This window comes from Garra rufa, chromosome 18 (assembly GCF_049309525.1).
Source record: "Garra rufa chromosome 18, GarRuf1.0, whole genome shotgun sequence".
Lineage (NCBI taxonomy): Eukaryota > Metazoa > Chordata > Actinopteri > Cypriniformes > Cyprinidae > Garra > Garra rufa.
This window is the reverse complement of record NC_133378.1, coordinates 20,253,791-20,275,894: the sequence shown is the minus strand read 5'-3', so window position 1 is coordinate 20,275,894 and position 22,104 is coordinate 20,253,791. Positions and strand designations below refer to the sequence as shown.

At 43.9% G+C, this 22,104-nt stretch overlaps 1 protein-coding gene across 1 annotated transcript in view; it reads left to right on the top strand.

The window, feature by feature from the left end:
• The first annotated feature begins 390 nt into the window (after window positions 1–390).
• Window positions 391–22,104, top strand: part of lamb2l (laminin, beta 2-like) — a 64,557-nt gene continuing 42,843 nt past the window's right edge. Inside the window, exons 1-2 of the mRNA XM_073822837.1 lie at window positions 391–469; window positions 20,979–21,148. Coding sequence (XP_073678938.1) covers window positions 439–469; window positions 20,979–21,148 — 201 coding nt within the window. The 5' untranslated portion in view covers window positions 391–438. The remainder of the gene's footprint in view (window positions 470–20,978; window positions 21,149–22,104) is intronic.

Genomic DNA, 22,104 nt, shown 5'->3' with positions numbered 1-22,104 from the left:
GTTTGAATCGATGCAAATCGCTAGAAGACTGAATTGCCATTCAGATGTGAATTGATTTTTTCGCCCACCCTTATTTCATACCAGAAGTAACCTGTTCTGTCTTGTCTGTCGGCATGTTGTCTCTCTTTGCTTCGCAATATACTTTTCAATGTTTGAAAACATGATGTGGGGCGTGAAAGTGCCATGGCTTGTAGCAGCAGTAATGAAGGGGGGTGGGTCTTTGTGAAGGGACCCATATAATATAATATAAAGAATTATATTATAAAGAATATAAAGAATTGTAAATCTTGTCTTGTGAATGCACCGTATGAGTAACTTTAGCACCTGATACTATTTTGGTTGTGAACTGAACGACTTTAATCTTACCTTTTCTTATTTTTCTTTACATTTCAGGCTCTTGGAAACCAGCTGCTCATGATTGTTTGATAGCCCGTGGTGATGGCCGGATATTTCAGTGTTCTCTTTCTGGGTAAGTCACATGTTAAATTAAACAGACTTCTGCATATACTAGAGTATGGTGGTCATGTCTTTACTTTCCTGATGTCAGATAAAAAGCTTAAGGTGGGATCATAAAATGACTGATGACAACACAGACAGACAATCCTGTGTGGTTATCAGAGTCTGAGTCTCCAGTGAGGCGAGCGGGGATAAGCTTCTTAAACAAAGTGAAGTTCAAACGCACAGCCCCCCACCTGCCCCTCACTCTCACAGTAGCTCCCACAAGAGGCCTTTTCAACAGAAAACAATATGGACTTAAGCAAACGAAAACATGACCAACCTGTTACCCCTCTCTCTTCTTCAGCATCAGTGCCTGGCCTTTCTCTCTCTGAAGAGAAGTAATCAGAGGCATTGTGTTTGCTTGTTCTTGCTTCTTTGTGTTTCATAATGAAATGTATATGCTTTATAGAGAGGAAACCATATACCTGCTGCGAACTCTGCTAAACGAGACAAGGAAAAGTTATGCCAGTGTTTGCACAACACAGAGAGATTACAAATCAAACTGTATTGACCACCCTGAACATGCAAACAGACACATGAAATTGAATTCATAATTAGCTGTGCTGCTTTAGTGTTTAGTATTTGGGGTTGTTCACACAGATTATATTCATTCCACTGCACTGCATTTCCATTGTTTTTCAATGTAAACATGTGCTAGGCAGACATTTTTGACTGGTTTGCTTGTGTCTTACATGACATGCCACTCTAAAAATGTGCTTCTCAAGTTAAAAGTTTTCATCACACTACTCTAAATGCGAAAACACATATTGTGTAAACATGCATTGGATGGACATGCGTAAGCTAATAAGTTAAAGGAATAGTTCACCCAAAAATAAAAATGTCATGTTAATTTGCTTACCCCCAGGGCATCCAAGATGTAGGTGACTTTGTTTCTTCAGTAGAACACAAACGAAGATTTTTAACTCTAACTGTTGCAATCTGTCACTCATATAATGTCAGTCAATGGTTATCAAATCTTTAAGAGTAAAAAAACATACACCGACAAAACCAAATTAAACCCTGCGGCTCGTGACGATACATTAAGGTCTTAAGACACAAAACGATCAGTCTGTGCAAGAAACTGAACAGTATTTATGTCATTATTTACCTTTGATACACCGGAACATTCAGCTGTATGGAACGCGTACACAACAGCAAGCGTGTGACGCGTCAACGTTGCGATGAATCAAAGATAAATAATGATATAAAAACTGTTCAGTTTTTTGCACAGACTGATCGTTTTGTGTCTTAAGACCTCAATGTATCGTCACAAGACCCAGGGTTTAATTTGGTTTTGTCTGTGTATGTTTTTTTTACTCTTAAAGATTTACTCTTAACCAATGACTGCCATTATATGACTGAGAGACCGCAACGGTTTGAGTTAAAATCTTTGTGTTCTACTGAAGAAACAAAGTCATCTACATTGGATGCCCTAGGGGTAAGCAGATAAACATCAAATTTTCATTTTTGGGTGAACTATCCCTTTAAAGTAAATGTGTCTCTAGACGTTACGTTTTTTTTTTTCATTCCACTGCCCTGCAACTGTTTTTGAATTGCTTTTAATGTAAACACCTGCTAGGTGAATGTTTGTGCCTGTTTTTGCGGAGTCTTGCGTGGCACATTCTAAAAATCCAGCACTCAAAGTTAAATTTTTAACATACTGTATCTAGACCTTTTTTGGTTTATTTCACTGCCCTGCTTCTTATTTTTAAAAAGCTGCCTTAAAACTATGCATGCATGTATTTGTGATAAATGAGTCACATTTAAGAACAGTGGTTTTCAAAACTGTCCTTGAGCAACCCAGCACTGTCTCCCTTACCTAAACCACCTGATTCAACTCGTCAGCTCATTAGTAGATACTTTAAGACCTTAAATGGGTCAGAAATGGTTAAGAGTTGTGAGGAAATGTGATGCGTATTAGATCTGTGTCAAGTTCAACAGCGGCAGCTCTTAAAGAAACAATAATAAGCTTATAACCCAGCTGCTTTAACGTTTGTTTATTAAGAACAAAAGAAAAAAAGATGACAATTAATAACTTTTGTAGCTTTAAAGATTCATCTATATTTAATTTAAAATGTAGTGTTTGATAACTTTATTCAGTTTTTGTATTTCATACTTGCTGAAGGGCACAGGTTTATATGATGATTATTTTAAGTTCACTTAAATTAGAAGTTATTTTTCTATAAGTTATAAGTCTAATAAATGTTAAATTAATAGTTCTCAGTTAGTCAATGGTTAATTATTAGGGAAAAAATATAAAGACATCAGTAATATTGGTATCAAAGATACTCACCTTCAGTCATAAAAAAAGATGCCAGTTAACAAATATTTAAAACATACTGTCTTTATGTTGTTTCTACATTAATTTACAGATTGAATGTGAAATTATTGCAATATAAGTATGTTGTTAGGTGTGATTACTATCACTATTAATGTGATTAATCACGATTAAATTAATTAATTTAAGATTAAATGATTAATTAATTTTTTTTATCAATTGACAGAACTATTTTAAACAAAAAGGTTTGTGTAAAAATGCTAAAAAAGTATTTATAAAGCATACATGTACTAAAAGTTCCCGGTTCCTTTTAGGTTAATTAGACTCATATACAGTATATTTAGACTCATATAATTAGACTGATTATACATTCAGTGCTGTTTGTCTGCTGCACATTGCATGCATGAAAACCATGGTTTTATTAATTGTGTAAGGCGTTTTAATGGTTTTCCTTAATCCTTGATGGGCTAACAGTTTTAACATACTTTTGACACATAGACCTGCAGAGAATGCACATTTAAATCCAGTCAATTTCAGTCTCTGCTTTATAAGAGCGTGAAAACAGAACAAGAGGTAGAGAAGTGGAGAATAAGAGTAGAAAGCAGGATTTCATTGGTGAGGGTGCTTGACTGAGAATGGAATGAGAGCAGTGCTGAGGATGGCCATTAGTTTTGACATGAGAGGGAGAGGGGGATCAACACGCTCAGTTTGGCCCATTATTCTCATTGTAGCGCAGTGCAATTATCAGTGCATTTATTATTTTATCAGGATCCTTATATGCTCAATCAGCAGTCATTTAGCTAGATGACTAAATGTATATCCCCTGTTGAAAGTTCTTCACTTAAAAGATTAAATGACTTGGTTTAGAATGGATGGAAAATGGAAAAACACTGCAAGATTGGCTCAGTTCCAAACCCTAGTGCACTGCCTATCCAGACGGCATGTTCAGACATCATACTGTGGGTCCGCTCCCAATGCGAGGCTGTTCTGAAAAGTAAAATTATGCAGCTTAATTTGGAGTCAAGTGGGTAGCACTCCAATATATGGTGCGGCAATGCCTTAGGTGACCTAAAATTAAGTTTTGAGCTGCATCCAAGGTTTCATTCTGTCTAAGTAGGTGCTGAGTGAACAAAATAATTATTCTATGCATGAATGTGTGTAGTCTGAATGTAATCCAGACTTACTACATTTGTACTATATGAATACTATGCCTTCAGATACACAACTAGTCAGAAGTTTTTGAACAGTAAGATTTGTAATGTTGTAAAGTATCTTCTGCTCACCAAGCCTGCAGTTATTTGATCCAAAATACAGCAAAAACTGTACCATTTTGAAATATTTTAATTTAATTTAATTTAATTTAATCATTATTCCAGTCTTCAGTGTCACATGATCCTTCAGAAATCATTTTAATATTTTAATTTGCTGTTCAAAAAACATTTGTTATTATTATTAGCTATATTTAAACCAGTTGAGTAAAAAATTTTTCAGGATTCAGGATAGAAAGATCCAAAGATCAGCGTTTATCTGAAATAAAAAGCTTTTGTAATATTATACGCTATACCATTCAAAAGCTTGGAGTCAGTATTACAGTTGTTTTTGGAAAAGAAATTATAGAAATAAGTGCTTTTATTTAGCAAGGATGCTTTAAATTGATCAAAAGTGATGATAAAGACATTTATAATGTTACAAAAGATTTTTTGTTTCAGATAAATGCTGTTCTTCTGTACTTTCTATTGATCAAAGAAACCTGAAATAAATGTTTTTGAGCAGCAAATCAGATTATTAGAATAATTTCTGAAGGATCATGTGACTTGAGTAATGATGCTAAAAATTCAGCTTTGAAATCACAAGAATAAATTACAATTTAAAATGTATTCAAATAGAAAAAAGTTATTTTAAATAGAAAAAAATATTTCACAAAGTTACTGTTTTTGCTGTACTTTGAATCAAATAAATGCAGGCTTGGTGAGCAGAAGAAATCTTACTGTTCAAAAACATTTGACTGGTTGTGTATACAACTCTTTTCACACTGTTTTTAGGCTACTATAGTAAAGTATGCACTTGGGGACTTGAGTTCGTCTCCTGGTCTTGTTCTTCTCTTCCATTGTTTCCTGTCTTCTCTTACTGTCCGTTATTCATAAATTGTAAGCAATTGTAAGTGTCCCTCTCATGTTTTTTAACCTGAAATGTGAATATGTGTGATATGAAGATATTATCTGCATTTTTTTGCCTTCTGACAGAGCTCATAAAGCTGTGTTTAAAGGTTCAGCTAGAATTTAGAGCATGAGAGGAATGTTTTGGGAATGATAACAGTCTCAGGTGTGTGTTTCCATACGTGCTTTTTTTAAAAAGATATTTTAAAGGGATAGTTCACCCAAAAATGAAAATTACCCCATTATTTACTCACCCTTAAGCCACCCTAAGTATATATGACTTTCTTCTTTCAGACGAATACAGTCAGAGTTATATTAAAAAATGTCTTCCAATCTTCCAAGCTTTATAATGGCAGTGAATGGCTGTTGAGATTGTGAAGTCCAATAAAGTGCATCTATCCATCATAAAGAACGCTCCACTCAGCTCCAGGGTTTAATAAAGGCCTCCTGAAGTGTATCAATGCATTTTCTAAGAAAAATAACCATATTTAAACAGTTAGTGGAAGCTAGAGAAAGTTTTAAATATGGACAAAAATGCATTGATTTACTTCAGGAGGCCTTTATTAACCCTCCGGAGCCATGTGGAGCTCTTTTTATGGTGGATGGACACATTTTATTGGACTGTTGAATATAACCAAGCATTCACTGCCATTATAAAGCTCGGAAGAGCCAGGCTTTCCTTATTTATTTTAAGTTTTGGGTGAATTATATGTAGTGGGTGAACTATAAGTACTTTAAGTAGTGGTCCAAGCCAGGAATTCAAATGCTAATTATCACAGATAAAATGGACTTACAGTATTTTTTGCTGGCACAAGAACAAGTTCATTATATGACACTATGGGCTCTGTGCCTATTGTACTCTTCTTGAATCAATGTGGGTCAGCGAGGCTGTGTGTTAATGATTGGACAAAAAATATGATCAAGGTGTGTAAGCATGTGCTATTGTAATGGAATGTCTCTATGAATCTTACAGCATGTGTACTTTGTGAACTCTGGCCTGTTTTGGAATAAACCGCATGTAGACAAAATCTATAGGTCTGCCAGTTTAGGGTGCATGTACTCCTACGTAAGAGCTTTATTGTACTACTATCAGTTTGATCTGGATATGGTGGAATGATCTAGTTCTGATCTGTCAAGTGTTCACTTGCGATTGTTTGACTTCAAACAACAATAGCTGCCTTGCTTTGTCTGTACCTGCAGGAAAAAAAAATCCGATTGTTTTTTCCACATTCCAGTTCTGGGTTTGACAGTGCATTGTCTATGCTAGCCCATCTTCTATTCCTGAATGCAGAAGTCTATTAATTAATTTAGGCATCATAGCATTAGGATATACAGTATGAAAACTGGATATTAGGTCCCACAAATTCTTTGGTTTTTAAGCAGTTTTGTGCATTTGAACTATTTCCAACAATGACTGTATGATTTTGAGATCCATCTTTTCACACTGAGGACAACTGAGGGACTGATATGCAACTATTATGGAAGGTTCAAATGCTCACTGAGGGAAACACGATGCATTAAGAGCAAGGGGGTGAAAACTTTTGAACAGAATGAAGATGTGTACATTTTTCTTATTTTTTCATTTAGTACTACCCTTGAGAAGCTACAGAAGATACTTACATGTTTCCCAGAAGACAAAATAAGTTAAATATACTCTGATCTTCAAATTAAATCGTTTTTTCTTCTTCTGGAGCATCAGTGAGCGTTTGAACCTTCTGTTATAGTTGCATATAAGTCCCTCAGTTGTCCTCAGTGTGTAAAGATGAATCTCAAAATCATACAGTCATTGTTGGAAAGAGTTCAAATACACAAAGAATTTGTGATTTTTTTTTTTTCTGAGGAACAGCGACCAGTTTAACTGTTAAGGAAAAACAAGGGTCTCATGAACAATTATCACTAAACAAAAAAACACAGCAGTGGATCATTTAGGTAACAATTGTAAACTTTTGAACAGAGTCATTTTAAAAAATTAAACTATTATTTTCTCTTGTGGACTATATGTAAACATCTTTTATGTGAAACATCTTATTCAGGTCAGTACTAAATAAAAAATAACATGCATTTTGCATGATCCCTCTTATTTTGGTAAAATAACTAACATCTTGCAGATTCTTCAAGGTGTATGTAAACTTTTGACTTCAACTGTAAGTCATGAGCATAATCATATTTTTGGAGACAAATTAATCTCTTCTGCGGTGGTCTCGGTTTCCATGTGACATGCAGTTCAGCACATGTGGCTTCTTGTCGTCAAATGTTTGTGGAATGCCATTCCTTTGCTACAGATGGGCATTTTGTAAGACCCGTGTGAGATACTTTTACACCTGGAATTTTTCTCTTAATGAATGACATTTTCCTGGCTTGGCATTCTTGTACTCTCGTCACTTTGCAGATGCTCATCTGTGGAACTGGAGACATTGTTGTTGTGTCTTCAGACAGATGTTTAGCTTGTACCTGTGTGTGTTGTAAATGTGGCATGCAGGTTACGAGGGTGTGCGGTTGCTTATGTAGCTTGTGGGTGTGTTGAATGCAGGGGCAAGCAGCCATGTGCCTGTCTCAACATAAAAGATGTTTGTTTTTGATCTTGTTTATAATAAGTTATATTCCATGTTCCAAACCTGTAAGACCTTCGTTCATCTTCAGAAGACCAATTAAGATATTTTTGATGAAATCCGAGAGCTTTCTGACCCTGCATAGACAGCAACACAACTACCACATTTAAGGCCCAGAAATGTAATAATAAAATGGTCCATGTGACATCAGTGGCTCAACCATAATTTTATGAAGCTATTAGAATACTTTTTGTATGCAAAGAAAACAAAAATAATATCTTTATTCAACTATTTATTCTCTGAGATTAGATAGCAGTATTTGTTTTTTATGTCTGTAATTGTAGTTAATTAGTTTGCTGAAAGATTTAAGAGGGAAAGCCACTGCATGTGCAAACGTTCATCTGTTTTCCTATAGGTGATGCCTATTTATCTCTCTTTCCCTCTGTCAGTCTTTTCTACGTTTGTTTTGACACTTTGAAGGAGAAAAGAATGTGTGGAGCCTCAATGACAGACTATGGCAAAACACAGTCAAAACCTATTCTTGCCTACCACTCAAATCCCCAAACACACACTTTGACAGTCACGTTTTCACCCTTGCTAGTCAGAACATGAGAAGCCATGAAGAAAAAGTGTTAAACGCTTCCTTTACCTCAGGGAATCTGTTATGAGGGATGTAGCAGTGTCAGCTCTCACAAGGCAGAAAACCTGTGGAGAAATGCTATTTTCTGGTGTGTGGCCTGTAAAGACTGAACTGCACTCTGTGCTTATGAAAGTTCCTCAGACGTCCGTCCTGTAATTAGCAACCTGTACTCATAACAGATAGCTTTTGAAATACCCCCATCTATTTTGTAAACTAGCGAGATTGTGAACGAAAGGTATTTGCAACAATTTTTTTTCCCATGGGAATCCCCAGCTCTCACTCTCACAAATATAATAAACAAAACACAAACATAGATCGAGTCCTTGTGGTTTTCAGATGTTTAGCATACAAGTATAGCTAGCATGACTGTTTACTCAGGGAGAGTCGGATGTGTGCGGAAACACATTCCAAAGATCAGAACCTTTATTCCTTCATTATGAGGAATTTTACAGTACGTGAGTTATCCATAAAGCCTTTCAATGGCCACACACACACTGTTTAGCACCTTGACGCAATCAAATGGAATTTATGATGCTTGTTTTCGCTTTTAAACTGAGAAGGGGCCAGGTTTCGATATTGTTATGAACTTTGTAGGCTTAGCCTATCTTTGTTCTTGTGCAAAGAACAGTGTTGGGTAATTGTATGATTTACTGATTATATGCCTAGTGATATATTGAAGTATCGCCCAGAGATATATAAATGGTTGTATAAATAGATAAATAAAACTTTAGCTGCATAAATACAGTACACTCACATAAAGCAATACAAAAGCTTATCATCACAAAATGTAAACTATATTATTCTCAGTGTTGGGGGTAATGCATTATAAGTAACGTGAGTTTCATAATCAGATGACTTTTTTTCAAGTAACTATTAAAGTAGCACATTACAGATCTTAGTTTTTTTTCCAAAACACCATCTCACTCAAAAAAAAACTGATTCAGTTTTTCTTCAAATGAATAAAAACTGTGAAATGCAACTCTGATTACGCAAACCTGCAATATTTAAATACGTTAAATAATATCAAAATATCCTTTACAAATACAATTATCCTTTATGTATTGTCACGGTTGAGAGATCACACAACAAGGCAGCTCAGTGCAAAAGCCCCGGAGGGTGGATTTTATTGAATACTTGTGCAAATGAAACGTGAAGAACGGTGCTCAGTGCGATCCAAACTGGTGCTCTAGTGAAGTTCTCGTGTCCGTGAAGGGGGTGTCCAGGCGTGCGTGCTGCGGCCGTCGGTCACTCGCTGCCCTCTGCGTGACAAAAGAGAGAACGTTAGCATCAGTGTGATCAGCGTGAGACGTGAGTCAGTCTGAGTGAACGCAGCAGCGGCGTCTTATGCTGCGGGCTGATGAGCGGCAGCTGGGACCGATCGGCCGCTGACGAGGAGGTGCAGGTGTTGCGTGTTGGTTGCCAGGGCGACGCTGATGAGCCCAGAGACACTCGTCACATCCCCCCCCCTAAGCGTCGTTCTGGTCCTGGGAACGAATGGAGACAGTAGGGGTGAATTAAGGGGTGGGTGGGGAATGACCCCTGACAGACCTGCAAAAGCTGTCCATATCCGTGAGAGCCCATCTGCATTGGCGTTGGCGGCCCCGGCGCGGTGGCGGACTTCGAAGTGGAAGTCCTGGAGCGCGAGGAACCAGCGAGTCACCCTGGCGTTGGTGTCCTTGGCGCGGGCCATCCACTGTAGGGGGGCGTGGTCGGTCACCAGGGTGAACTTGCGGCCGAGGAGGTAATATCGCAGTTCCAGGACTGCCCACTTGATGGCCAGGGCCTCCTTCTCTACGGCGGCGTAGTTCTTCTCAGCCGAGGACAGCTTCCTGCTGATATAAATAATAGGATGCTCCTCACCTTCCTGGATCTGCGATAGTACGGCCCCGAGTCCGGTATCGGAGGCATCCGTCTGCAGCAGGAAGGGGCAGCGGAAGTCCGGGGCGCGGAGTACCGGCGCTGAGGTGAGGGCAGTCTTGAGTCCGGCGAATGCCTCTTCCGTGGCGGGCGTCCAGCGAATCTTCTCGGGCTGCCCCTTCCTGGTCAGGTCTGTCAGGGGGGCGGCTAGAGAGGAGAAGTTGGGGATAAAACAGCGATAGTATCCCGCCAACCCCAAAAAGGCTCGTACCTGGGTCTTCGTCTGAGGCTGGGGAGCGGTGAGTATCGCTTCTACCTTCCTGTCCTGGGGCCGGATAAGGCCGCGGCCGACTTGGAAGCCCAGGTACTTCGCTTCGGAGAGCGCTAGGTGGCATTTGCGGGGGTTGGCGGTTAGTCCAGCCCGCCGGAGCTCCGAGAGCACCCTCCGCAGACGTTCCAGGTGTTCATCCCATGCCTCGGAGTGCACGACGACGTCGTCCAGGTATGCAGCCGCGTAGGCTTGGTGGGGCCTCAGGAGGATATCCATCATACGCTGGAAGGTGGCGGGTGCTCCGTGCAAGCCGAAGGGGAGGGTCCGGTACTGCCAGTGTCCACTGGGAGTGGAGAACGCCGTCTTCGGTTTTGCCGAGGGGGTAAGTGGAACTTGCCAATATCCTTTGGTAAGGTCGAGGGTTGAGATGTACCGGGCCCTCCCCAGCCGGTCCAACAGCTCATCCACCCGAGGCATGGGGTAGCTGTCGAATTCGGAGACTTCGTTCAGCCGGCGGAAGTCGTTGCAGAAGCGGAGGGTGCCATCCGGCTTGGGTACCATCACGATGGGGCTGGACCACGGGCTGCGAGATGGTTCTATTACCCCCAACTTCAGCATCTGTTGAATTTCCTCTTCGATAGCCTGCCGACGAGCCTCTGGGACTCTGTAGGGCCGTTGCCTGACGATCACTCCAGGGGGCGTTTTGATGTCATGTTGGATGACGTTGGTCTGCCCGGGCTGGGAGGAGAACACATCCTCGAACTGACTGACCAGGTGTTGCAGCTCGGTCTTCTGGGCAGCCGACAGATGGGGATTCATGTCGACAACCACGGGATCGGTGAGACTGAGGGCGGCCACCTGCTCGTTGGTCCCTTGCCATCTCTTGAGGAGATTAATGTGATAGAGCTGTTCGGTCCGTCGTCGTCCAGGCTGCCGTAGTCGGTAAGTTACTGGTCCGACCTTTTCCACCACAGTATAGGGGCCCTGCCAGGACGCCAGGAACTTGCAGGCGGAGGTGGGGACCAATACCATCACCCTGTCTCCCGGTTGGAATTCCCGTGGTTGGGCTGCCCGGTTGTAGTGGCGTTGTTGGGCCTGCTGCGCCTTGCTGAGGTGTTCCCGGACTAATGGCATGACCCGGTCGATCCTCTCCCTCATCTGCCTCACGTGCTCGATGACCGTGCGGTGGGGTGCAGGCTGCTGCTGCTCCCAGGCCTCCCGAGCGACATCCAGCAGCCCCCGTGGCTGGCGGCCAAACAGGAGCTCGAAGGGGGTGAAACCAGTTGAGGCCTGAGGTACTTCGCGGATCCCGAACAGGACATACGGGAGCATCAGGTCCCAGTCGCGTCTGTCTTCGGCAGCTACCCTCCGAAGCATCTGCTTGAGGGTTTGATTAAAACGTTCCACGAGCCCGTCGGTCTGCGGATGATAGACTGTCGTCCTCAACTGTTTCACCCGCAGCAGCCTGCAGAGGTCTGCCATTAGCCGGGACATGAACGGTGTTCCCTGGTCAGTCAGTATCTCTGATGGGATACCCACCCGGCTGGCCAACAGAAACAGCTCCTGGGCGATGGCCTTCGCTGTTGCTTTCCGCAGGGGGACTGCTTCCGGATACCGGGTGGCGTAGTCGACGATGACGAGGATGTGCTCATGACCACGGGCAGACTTAGGCAACGGCCCCACAAGATCCAGTCCGATCCGCTCGAAGGGCACCTCAATGATGGGTAATGGGATGAGCGGACTGGGGGGAGGAGTTCTGGGCGCGGTCCGCTGGCATGTGGGACAGGCCTGGCAAAACCGTTTCACTTCCGCGTCCAATCCGGGCCAGTGAAACCGGTCTCGAATCCGTTGTGCGGTGTTAGAAGCCCCCAGGTGCCCGGCCATGGGGTGGGAGTGGGCGAGCTCTAACACGGCCTCCGTTTTGGTCCGTGGAACGACCAGTAACTCCTTCTCCTCCCCCCTTCGCTGGGCGACGCAGTATAGCAGGCCCCTTCGGACAATGAAATGCGGGAGAGGATGGGGCCGTGGGAGGACGTCTTTGTCATCCACCGCGCGGACTTGTCCCCAGCAATGTTTCAGTCGATCGTCCTCCCGTTGTTCCTTGGCGAATGAGCCCCCCTCGCCGGCCTGACGAAACACATCATAGAAAAGGTTAGTATTTTGAGAGGGGGACTCACCATCTCTCCCGCTGTCCGAAGCAAGCAGGGCCGGTTGGCGGCGGGGTCTTCGGGGCCGCCTGCGGCGACGACGGTTCCCTTCCTGGCCGGCGGGTTGGGCGGCAGCGGCGAGCAGGCGGTCAAACCCCGGCCAGTCTCGTCCGAGGAGCAGTGAGACCGGCAGATTCTCCATGATTCCAGCCTCCACAGGCCAATTGCCATGAGCTGCAGCGATGTTGATACGACGAGCTGGGACCTGTTGGGTATCTCCGTGCACACACGTAATGGGTAGCAGGCTCTTTTGGTTGGGACGGGGAGGGCACAGCCGAGCTTGTATAAGGGTGACCGCACTGCCCGAATCCAGAAGCGCTCGCACCGGTTTTCCATTCACAGTGACGTCCGCTTCTGGTGCCGCCGGCGGGACGCGCTGATGTAGGATGCAACCCGCCAGCCAGGTCCGCGGAGGTGTTGTCGGCTCGGCGGTGGGCATCGGCTCGTCCATCGGCGAGGGAACCGTCGGCCTGCTAACTGCGCGCGGGGTGCCCTCCGGCGTGCGTCGCTCCTGGACCACCCTCCGGGGAAACGGCGGCGCTCTCTCTCCGACCTCCCGGTGGTGGATGGCGTCCGCCAGCTCGATCGCCTCCACAAGGGACATGACGGTGGTGGGGTTTTTCATCCCGACAGCTTGGCGAAGGACTCGGGGCAGGGCTCGCTGGAGGCGATCGACCACCACGCGTTCCATTACCTGGGCTGCGGTGGGCTCTCCTTCAAGCAGCCAGTGTTGTGCCAAGCGGACGAGTTCGGCAGCCTGGGCTCGCGCTGGCACCCGGGCTTTATATTCCCACTCGAAGAACTGTTGGGCCGCACAAATAGGAGACAGACCCAATCTGGCGAGAATTTCTCTCTTCACTTCTCTATAATCACCGGCCGCTGTTGGGGACAGCGAGAAGAACGCCCGTTGAGCTTCGCCTGTGAGGAGGGGCGCCAGCGCTGAAGCCCAGTCGTCCGGTTCCCAGCCTTCGCGGTGAGCGGTGGACTCAAACATTTGTAGGTAAGCCTCCACATCATCCTGCGCGGTCATCTTCGGCAGCAGCCGCGCTGCTTGCATCCGAGGATCAGGTAATGGAACGCGTGAGGCAGCTTGGGCTCGGAGGGCGGCGAGTTCCTCTTCGGTCCTGCCCTGCCGAGTAGCCAGATGTTCCATGATCTGCTGCTGGCGGACGGTGACTTCGGTAAGGCGTTGTAACAATTCCTTCGTCTCCATGGAGAGAGAGCGCGCTGACCGATTCTAAAAAAAGAGTGAACAGAAAAAAAGACGTCTTTCAGTGCGGGTGAATGCAAACACTTGTGTGTGATCTCTCATGCAGTTGCCCGCATTCTCCACCAGGTGTCACGGTTGAGAGATCACACAACAAGGCAGCTCAGTGCAAAAGCCCCGGAGGGTGGATTTTATTGAATACTTGTGCAAATGAAACGTGAAGAACGGTGCTCAGTGCGATCCAAACTGGTGCTCTAGTGAAGTTCTCGTGTCCGTGAAGGGGGTGTCCAGGCGTGCGTGCTGCGGCCGTCGGTCACTCGCTGCCCTCTGCGTGACAAAAGAGAGAACGTTAGCATCAGTGTGATCAGCGTGAGACGTGAGTCTGTCTGAGTGAACGCAGCAGCGGCGTCTTATGCTGCGGGCTGATGAGCGGCAGCTGGGACCGATCGGCCGCTGACGAGGAGGTGCAGGTGTTGCGTGTTGGTTGCCAGGGCGACGCTGATGAGCCCAGAGACACTCGTCACAGTATTCAATCCTATTTTATTAACCAGTGTCTTGGCTGCTGACCTTCAATGATCAAATTCAACCACACTAATAGGCAAAAACTTTTTTTTTAAATTGCTGAAGAGTGTCGAACTTTATTCTCATGTATACTCACTGTATAGATGTGAATTTTTCTTTTCCTTCAGGCTTTTAGTGTGAAAAAATAAAAAAGTTTATAAAAACAAACAAGCAAGCCCTGCCAGATTTAAAAAGTAATGCAAAAGTAACGTAATACATTACTTTCCATAAAAAGTAACTAAGAAACACAATTAGTTAGATTTTAGGGAGTAACGCAATATTGTAATGCATTGCTTTTAAAAGTAACTTTCCCCAACACTGATTATTGCCAAACTCTAATCTGCTAAATGCAACTGTAATCCATAAGAATATTAAGATATAAATGCTAACATCATGATTTTTTGTAAATTTGCTTTGAAACAATGTACATTGTGAAAAGCACTATATAAATTAATTTTATGACTTCATATACTGTGTATTTGTATTATATAATCAAATGATACATTTCTGTTAATTCATTCAAATAATGTCTAGAGATGCAGTAATATTCAGGTGGATACTAATAAATTACAAAAAAAATTATTGTTTTAAATGCTAAAAGGGAATTTAGACATCACAATATTACTGTATCAGTGTTGTTGAATTATTGGTGTTTTTAAAAGATTAATGTTAAAGAGCTATTCGGAGATGAAAATTCTGTCATTAATTATTCACCCCCATGTTATTCCAAACTTGTAAGACCAATCTTTGGAACACAAATTAAGATATTTTTGATGAAATCTGAGAGCTTTCTGACCCTGCATAGATGGCAATGCAACTGACACATTCAAAACAATCCAGAAAGTCCAGAAAGCTCTGGGATTTCATCAAAAATAACAATATATCTCAATATATCAAAAATATCTTAATTTTCGTTCCAAAGATGAACAAAGAAGGTCTTACGGGTTTGGAACGACGTGAGGGTGAGTAATTAAGGACAGAATTTTCATTTTTGGGTTCACTATCTCTTTAAGAGAGTGATGATAGCAAGGGTAATTTACTGTAAATGTAAAAATAGAGGATATATTCAATATTATCCGATTTAACACAATGCATTCCTCTAACAATAATTATATTATCTGGCTTTGTAACTGTCATGACTCTGGGCTGCGGACTTTTCCCTTCCCCACCAGAGGTCACTGTTTCCCTTCCTTCTCACTCCACTTCCTTTATTGTACACACCTGTCTGTGTTAATCACTCTCATTTCACCCACAGCTGTCTCTCATCACTAATGGACTATTTAGTCTCCCATCTCCCACTACTCATCCTGGTCTCATTGTATTCAGATGTCTGTCCTCGTGTCTCTGGAAGTCTGTCTCCTAGCTTGTGTTTCAGTTCGGTTTATTTTGTAATTCAAGTCGTGTTTGTGCCGTGTTGGCTGTTTTGTTTGCTTTATTAAAAAATCTTCACCTGCTTTTGGACCCTGACCTCATCCTTCCCTCACACGTGACAGAATGAGACCAGCAAAGATGGGTCCAGCGGGGAGATTACTGAACATTCGCCAGGGAGATCGGAGTGTAGAGGATTACGCCAGGGACTTCATGGACGTGGCGAGGCAGTCGACCACCGAGGGGACCTGCCTCTTGGTTTTTTTTGGGGGGGGTCTAGCTGAGCCCTTCAAGTCCATAGTATCATACTGGCTTCCCGAGGAGTCACTGGAGCAGTATGTGAATCGGGCTCTGTATTTGAAGGGCTCGGCCTTCAGGGTGGAGTTGGCTGCGGAACCCGCTCACGTTCCTCTTGCGGCGACCGCTTACGATGTTCTCGACGCGGCGGCGACCGCTGGCGATGTTGTCAAAGCGGTGGCGACCGCTCTCGCTGTTCCTGATGCGGCGGCGACCGCTCTCGCTGTTCCTGATGCGGCGGCGACCGCTCTCGCTGTTCCTGATGCGGCGGCGACCGCTCTCGCTGTTCCTGATGCGGCGGCGACCGCTCTCGCTGTTCCTGATGCGGCGATGACCGCTCACTCTGTTCTCGATGCGGCGGCGACCGCTCTCGCTGTTCCTTATGCGGTGATGACCGCTCACTGTGTTCTCGATGCGGCGGCGACCGCTCACTCTGTTCCTGATGCGGCGGCGACCGCTCACTCTGTTCCTGATGCGGCGGCGACCGCTGGCGATGTTCTGGACACGGCGACGACCGCTCACTCTGTGCCCGAAGCGACGGCGTCCGCTCACTCTGTGCCTGACGCGGCGGTGACCGCTCACTCTGTGCCCGATGCGACGGCGTCCGCTCACTCTGTGCCTGACGCGGCGGTGACCACTCACGTTCCTCTGGCGGCGATGCCAGCTCACGTTCTTCTGGCGGCGGTGCCCGCTCCAGTGCCCGTTTACGTTCCTCTGGTGGCGATGCCCGCTGATGTTCCTCTGCCGTCGATGCCAGCTCACGCTCCTCTGGCGGCGATGCCAGCTCACGTTCTTCTGGCGGCGGTGCCTGCTCCAGTGCCCGTTCACGTTCCTCTGGCGGTGATGCCCGTTCACGTTTCTCTGGCGGCGGTGCCCGCTGATGTTCCTCTGGCGTCGATGCCAGCTCACGCTCCTCTGGCGGCGGTGCCCGCTGACGCTCCTCTGGCGGCGGTGCCCGCTGATGTTCCTCTGGCGTCGATGCCAGCTCACGTTTCTCTGGCGGCGATGTCCGCTCACGTTCCTCTGGCGGCGATGCCCGCTGATGTTCCTCTGGCGGTGATGCCAGCTCACGTTCCTCTGGCGGCGGTGCCCGCTCTGGTGCCCGCTGACGTTCCTCTGGTGGCGAGGCCCGCTGACGTTCCTCTGGCGGCGGTGCCCGCTCACGTTTTTCCTGAGTCCGTTCACGCCCTGCCCGAGCTGCCAAGCCCTACGCTGGTCTCGCCCAGCCTCCCAGAACCTTCGTCTCCGGGCCTACTTCCGCTGCACGGGCCTGGCCCACCATCCCTCCCCCTGTTTCACCAGTCCCCCGTTCCACCTCCCTCCAGACTTGTTCGGTCTCAGGGAACGTCTGGAAGCCGTTCCTTAGGGGAGGGGTACTGTCATGACTCTGGGCTGCAGACTTTTCCCTTCCCCACCAGAGGTCACTGTTTCCCTTCCCCACCAGAGGTCAATGTTTCCCTTCCTTCTCACTCCACTTCCTTTATTGTACACACCTGTCTGTGTTAATCACTCTCATTTCACCCACAGCTGTCTCTCATCACTAATGGACTATTTAGTCTCCCATCTCCCACTACTCATCCTGGTCTCATTGTATTCAGATGTCTGTCCTCGTGTCTCTGGAAGTCTGTCTCCTAGCTTGTGTTTCAGTTCGGTTTATTTTGTAATTCAAGTCGTGTTTGTGCCGTGTTGGCTGTTTTGTTTGCTTTATTAAAAAATCTTCACCTGCTTTTGGACCCTGACCTCATCCTTCCCTCACACGTGACAGAAACGTTGTTATAAAATCAGCATCATATACTTCAAATATAATTGTTTTTTTTTAACAATCTCTCACTCATATCTGACATCCACTCCGTCTTCTACTTTCATTGTGTCCACTCTTGTTTGCTTAATTTGCTTTCACTCATTCTCTCATTATTCTGTGTTGGACGATGGCATTATTATTCAGAGTCAGTGGTGTGTGAAAAACGTTTGTACCGAAGGGCCCAAAGATTGACCAGGACATTGTATTTTCTAGAGGCTCTCAGCCCTTGACCCTCGAGACCTGTCTGTTGTAATGATAAAGCAGTGATAAAGAGGTCAAACACATTGAGATGGTCACATGGTTGGTTGGTTTTTCCAACTGCCAAATCAGTATAGTTTGAGGGTGTGGTTACATGCTATTCCTCTGGAATGATAGTTCCACAAAGTTGGAGATGAATATTCCATGTCCGTGTAAGACCTCCCACACATCTGGATTTGACAATGTCTGATAACCCTGTGATGAACTGTTGATTTTAAAAGGCAAACGCAGTGCATTTTGAGTCCTCCCCTTGCAGAGGTAACCATGTGGAACAAAGCCAGTTATTTTCCTGACTCATTGAGAAACTAAACCCTTAGTGTTTGATTCTGCCGCCTGGATGGGAGCATGAGCCGCATGAGGTCATCAAACAGAAGCCGTGCTGCTTGTGTGCAGTGCCATCCAGTCATTGGCTGTCATGTGGAAAGGAAAGTGAAAAAACTGATATATGAGTTTTTACGTTATCTTGTGGATCAGTACATTCACCTCTTTCTTAGTTGGTACATTCCAGTCACACGACTCTGGGATATTTGGTCAGCTTAAGTGAAATTTGTAATCGTACAGTTGAAGCCAAAAGTTTCCATACAGAATCTGCAAAATGTTCATTATTTTACCAAAAGAAGAGGGATCATACAAAATGCATGTTATTTTTTATTTAGTACTGACCTGAATAATATATTTCACATAAAAGATGTTTACATATAGTCCACAAGAGAAAATAATAGTTTTTTTTTTTTTTAATTTGTAAAAAATGACCCTGTTCAAAAGTTTACATACAGTCGTGGCCAAAAGTTTTGAGAATTACATAAATATTGGAAATTGGAAAAGTTGCTGCTTAAGTTTTTATAATAGCAATTTGCATATACTCCAGAATGTAATGAAGAGTGATCAGATGAATTGCATAGTCCTTCTTTGCCATGAAAATGAACTTAATCCCGAAAAAAACTTTCCACTGCATTGTTAAGAAGGCTTCAGGGCGTCCAAGAAAGTCCAGCAAGCGCCAGCATGGTCTCCTAAAGAGGATTCAGCTGCGGGACCGGAGTGCCACCAGTGCAGAGCTTGCTCAGGAATGGCAGCAGGCAGGTGTGAGCGCATCTGCACGCACAGTGAGGACAAGACTTTTGGAAGATGGCCTGGTGTTAAGAAGGGCAGCAAAGAAGCCACTTCTCTCCAAAAAAAACATCAGGGACAGATTGATCTTCTGCAAAAATTATGGCGAATGGACTGCTGAGGACTGGGGCAAAGTCATATTCTCCGATGAAGCCTCTTTCCGATTGTTTGGGGCATCTAGAAAAAGGCTTGTCCGGAGAAGAAAAGGTGAGCGCTACCATCAGTCCTGTGTCATGCCAACAGTAAAGCATCCTGAGACCATTCATGTGTGGGGTTGCTTCTCATCCAAGGGAGTGGGCTCACTCACAATTTTGCCCCAAAACACAGCCATGAATAAAGAATGGTACCAAAACACCCTCCAACAGCAACTTCTTCCAACAATCCAACAACAGTTTGGTGAAGAACAATGCATTTTCCAGCACGATGGAGCACCGTGCCATAAGGTAAAAGTGATAACTAAGTGGCTCAGGGACAAAAACGTTGAAATTTTGGGTCCATGGCCTGGAAATTCCCCAGATCTTAATCCCATTGAGAACTTGTGGTCAATCCTCAAGAGGCAGGTGGACAAACAAAAACCCACTAATTCTGACAAACTCCAAGAAGTGATTATGAAAGAATGGGTTGCTATCAGTCAGGATTTGGCCCAGAAGTTGATTGAGAGCATGCCCAGTCGAATTGCAGAGGTCCTGAAAAAGAAGGGCCAACACTGCAAATACTGACTCTTTGCATAAATGTCATGTAATTGTCAATAAAAGCCTTTGAAACGTATGAAGTGCTTGTAATTATATTTCAGCACATCACAGAAACAACTGAAACAAAGATCTAAAAGTAGTTGAGCAGCAAACTTTGTGAAAACTAATATTTGTGTCATTCTCAAAACTTTTGGCCACGACTGTACACTTGATTCTTAATACTGTACTTTTACCTGAATGATCCACAACTGTGTTTTTTGTTGTTGTTGTTTAGTGATAGTTGTTCATGAGTTCCTTGTTTGTCCTGAACAGTTAGTCCCGCTGTTCTTCAGAAAATTCCTTCAGATCCCACAAATGCTTAAGTTTTTCAGCGTTTTTGTGTATTTGAACCCTTTCCATGATTTAGATTTTTACTATGAGATCAATCGTTTTACACTGAGGACAACTGAGGGACTCATATGCAACTATTACAGAAGGTTAAAACGCTCACAGATGCTCCAAAAGGAAAAATGATGCATTAAGAGCCATGGGTGAAAACTTTTGGACAGAATGAATATGTGTACATTTTTCTTATTTTGCCCAAATATCATATTTTTATCTAGTACTGCCCTACAGAAGATACTTGCGTGTTTCCCAGATAAAAAAAAAAAAAAATTACATTTACCCTGATCTTCACATTTTAAAACTCTAAAAATGGCTCTTAATGCATCTTGTTTCCTTCTGGAGCATCAGTGAGTATTCGAACTGTCTGTAATAGTTATATATAAGTCCATCAGTTGTCCTCAATGTGAAAAGGTGGATCTCAAAATCATACAGTCATTGTTGGAAAGGGTTCAAATACACAAAAATGCAGAAAAACCGAAGAAGATCAGGCAATTTATCCGTGAAGACTTATGAACAGCTATTCAGGTAACAACACAGTATTAAGAATCAAGTGTATGTAAATGTTTGAACAAGGTCATTTTTTATAAATTCAACCATTATTTTCTCCTGTGGGCTGTATTTAAACATCTTTTGTGTCAAAAAAAAAACATGCATTTTGTATGATCCCTCTTATTTTGCAGATTCTGCAAGGTGTATATAAACTTTTGATTTCAACTGTATGTGAATATGTCCAAAAGGCACTTCAAACAGCTTCTCAGTGTTTAATAAGAAGTAAACACTTCTTAGGGAACCTGTGAAATAAAATACACAGGTATTGACTTCCGCTTTCTCTCTGTGTCCTCTTAAGTTCTTCCAGTTGTGGCTCAGGAGCTGCCCTCCGCCCCACACGGCTGCATGGAAGGCAGCTGTTACCCGGCGACAGGAAACCTTCTGATTGGCCGAGCTATTAACCTGACCGCCACCTCCACCTGTGGCCTGGATGTGCCTGAGCAGTACTGCATTGTCAGTCATCTGCAGGTAAATCCAACATTATTCCTGAACCGTTCTATCTCTTTCATATAGACAGAAACATGATCTCATGCTGTGTAAACCAAGCTCTCTGCTGCTGCATGTATAGCCTTGCCCTGTGCTCACGGAAATTGTTTGTCATATAAATGAAGATAAATGTGTTTGTGCACGTAGCCCCTTTACAAGTTTTTTTTTTTTTTTTTTAAATGTGAGGTAAATTTGTGCAAATGAAAACTTTCGTTCATCAAAATACCATTGTTATTGATTTTAGTTAAACACAGTTTTTAGTCATGCCAGGGATTTTCCTTTGGCTTCTATTGTTCGACAATAATGATAGAATAACTTACAACTCTGTCTGGTTGCCACAATGTATGTGTTTTAATTTTTAGTTTTACTATACTTGCATGGACTTTGGTCCCCAAAATAAAGACATAACCTTACCCACACACACACACACAGGTTACAAGTTTACAAGATACTGTACACGTTGCTGTCTTGCACGTGTGTTGCTCAGTATGCCACACCTCTTCCACTGAAGTAAAATCTGTGGCCTAAGGCTCTTCTGTTCGATACGTGTGTGATTTAAAAGAGCTTGTATTCATCCCGTGCAGCTACCTCTGTTTGCTTCTCGTCTTTTCTCCTGAATCACTACTCCTCCCTTTTTCCTTCAGGTGTCTATAAAGCGCTCTTTTCTGCCCTCATGAAATGTACTTTCATTGATGGTTTAATGTTTTATGAATGTCTATTTATAATGTTTGCTGTTCTTTTAGGTTCTATGTATGTTCCTCTCATTAGTGAGCTTTGTGTGCATAAAACTGACAAACTGTTGAACTGCCTGGAGGCACCATACATCATAGACGGAGAGAGTTACACCCGTTTTGTCCTCAGTGCAGGTGTTACCTGTCAGCAGCCTGACAATTTGTTTGTCAGTAGGGTGTTTGCAGAGTTCTCCACATTTCCGTTTG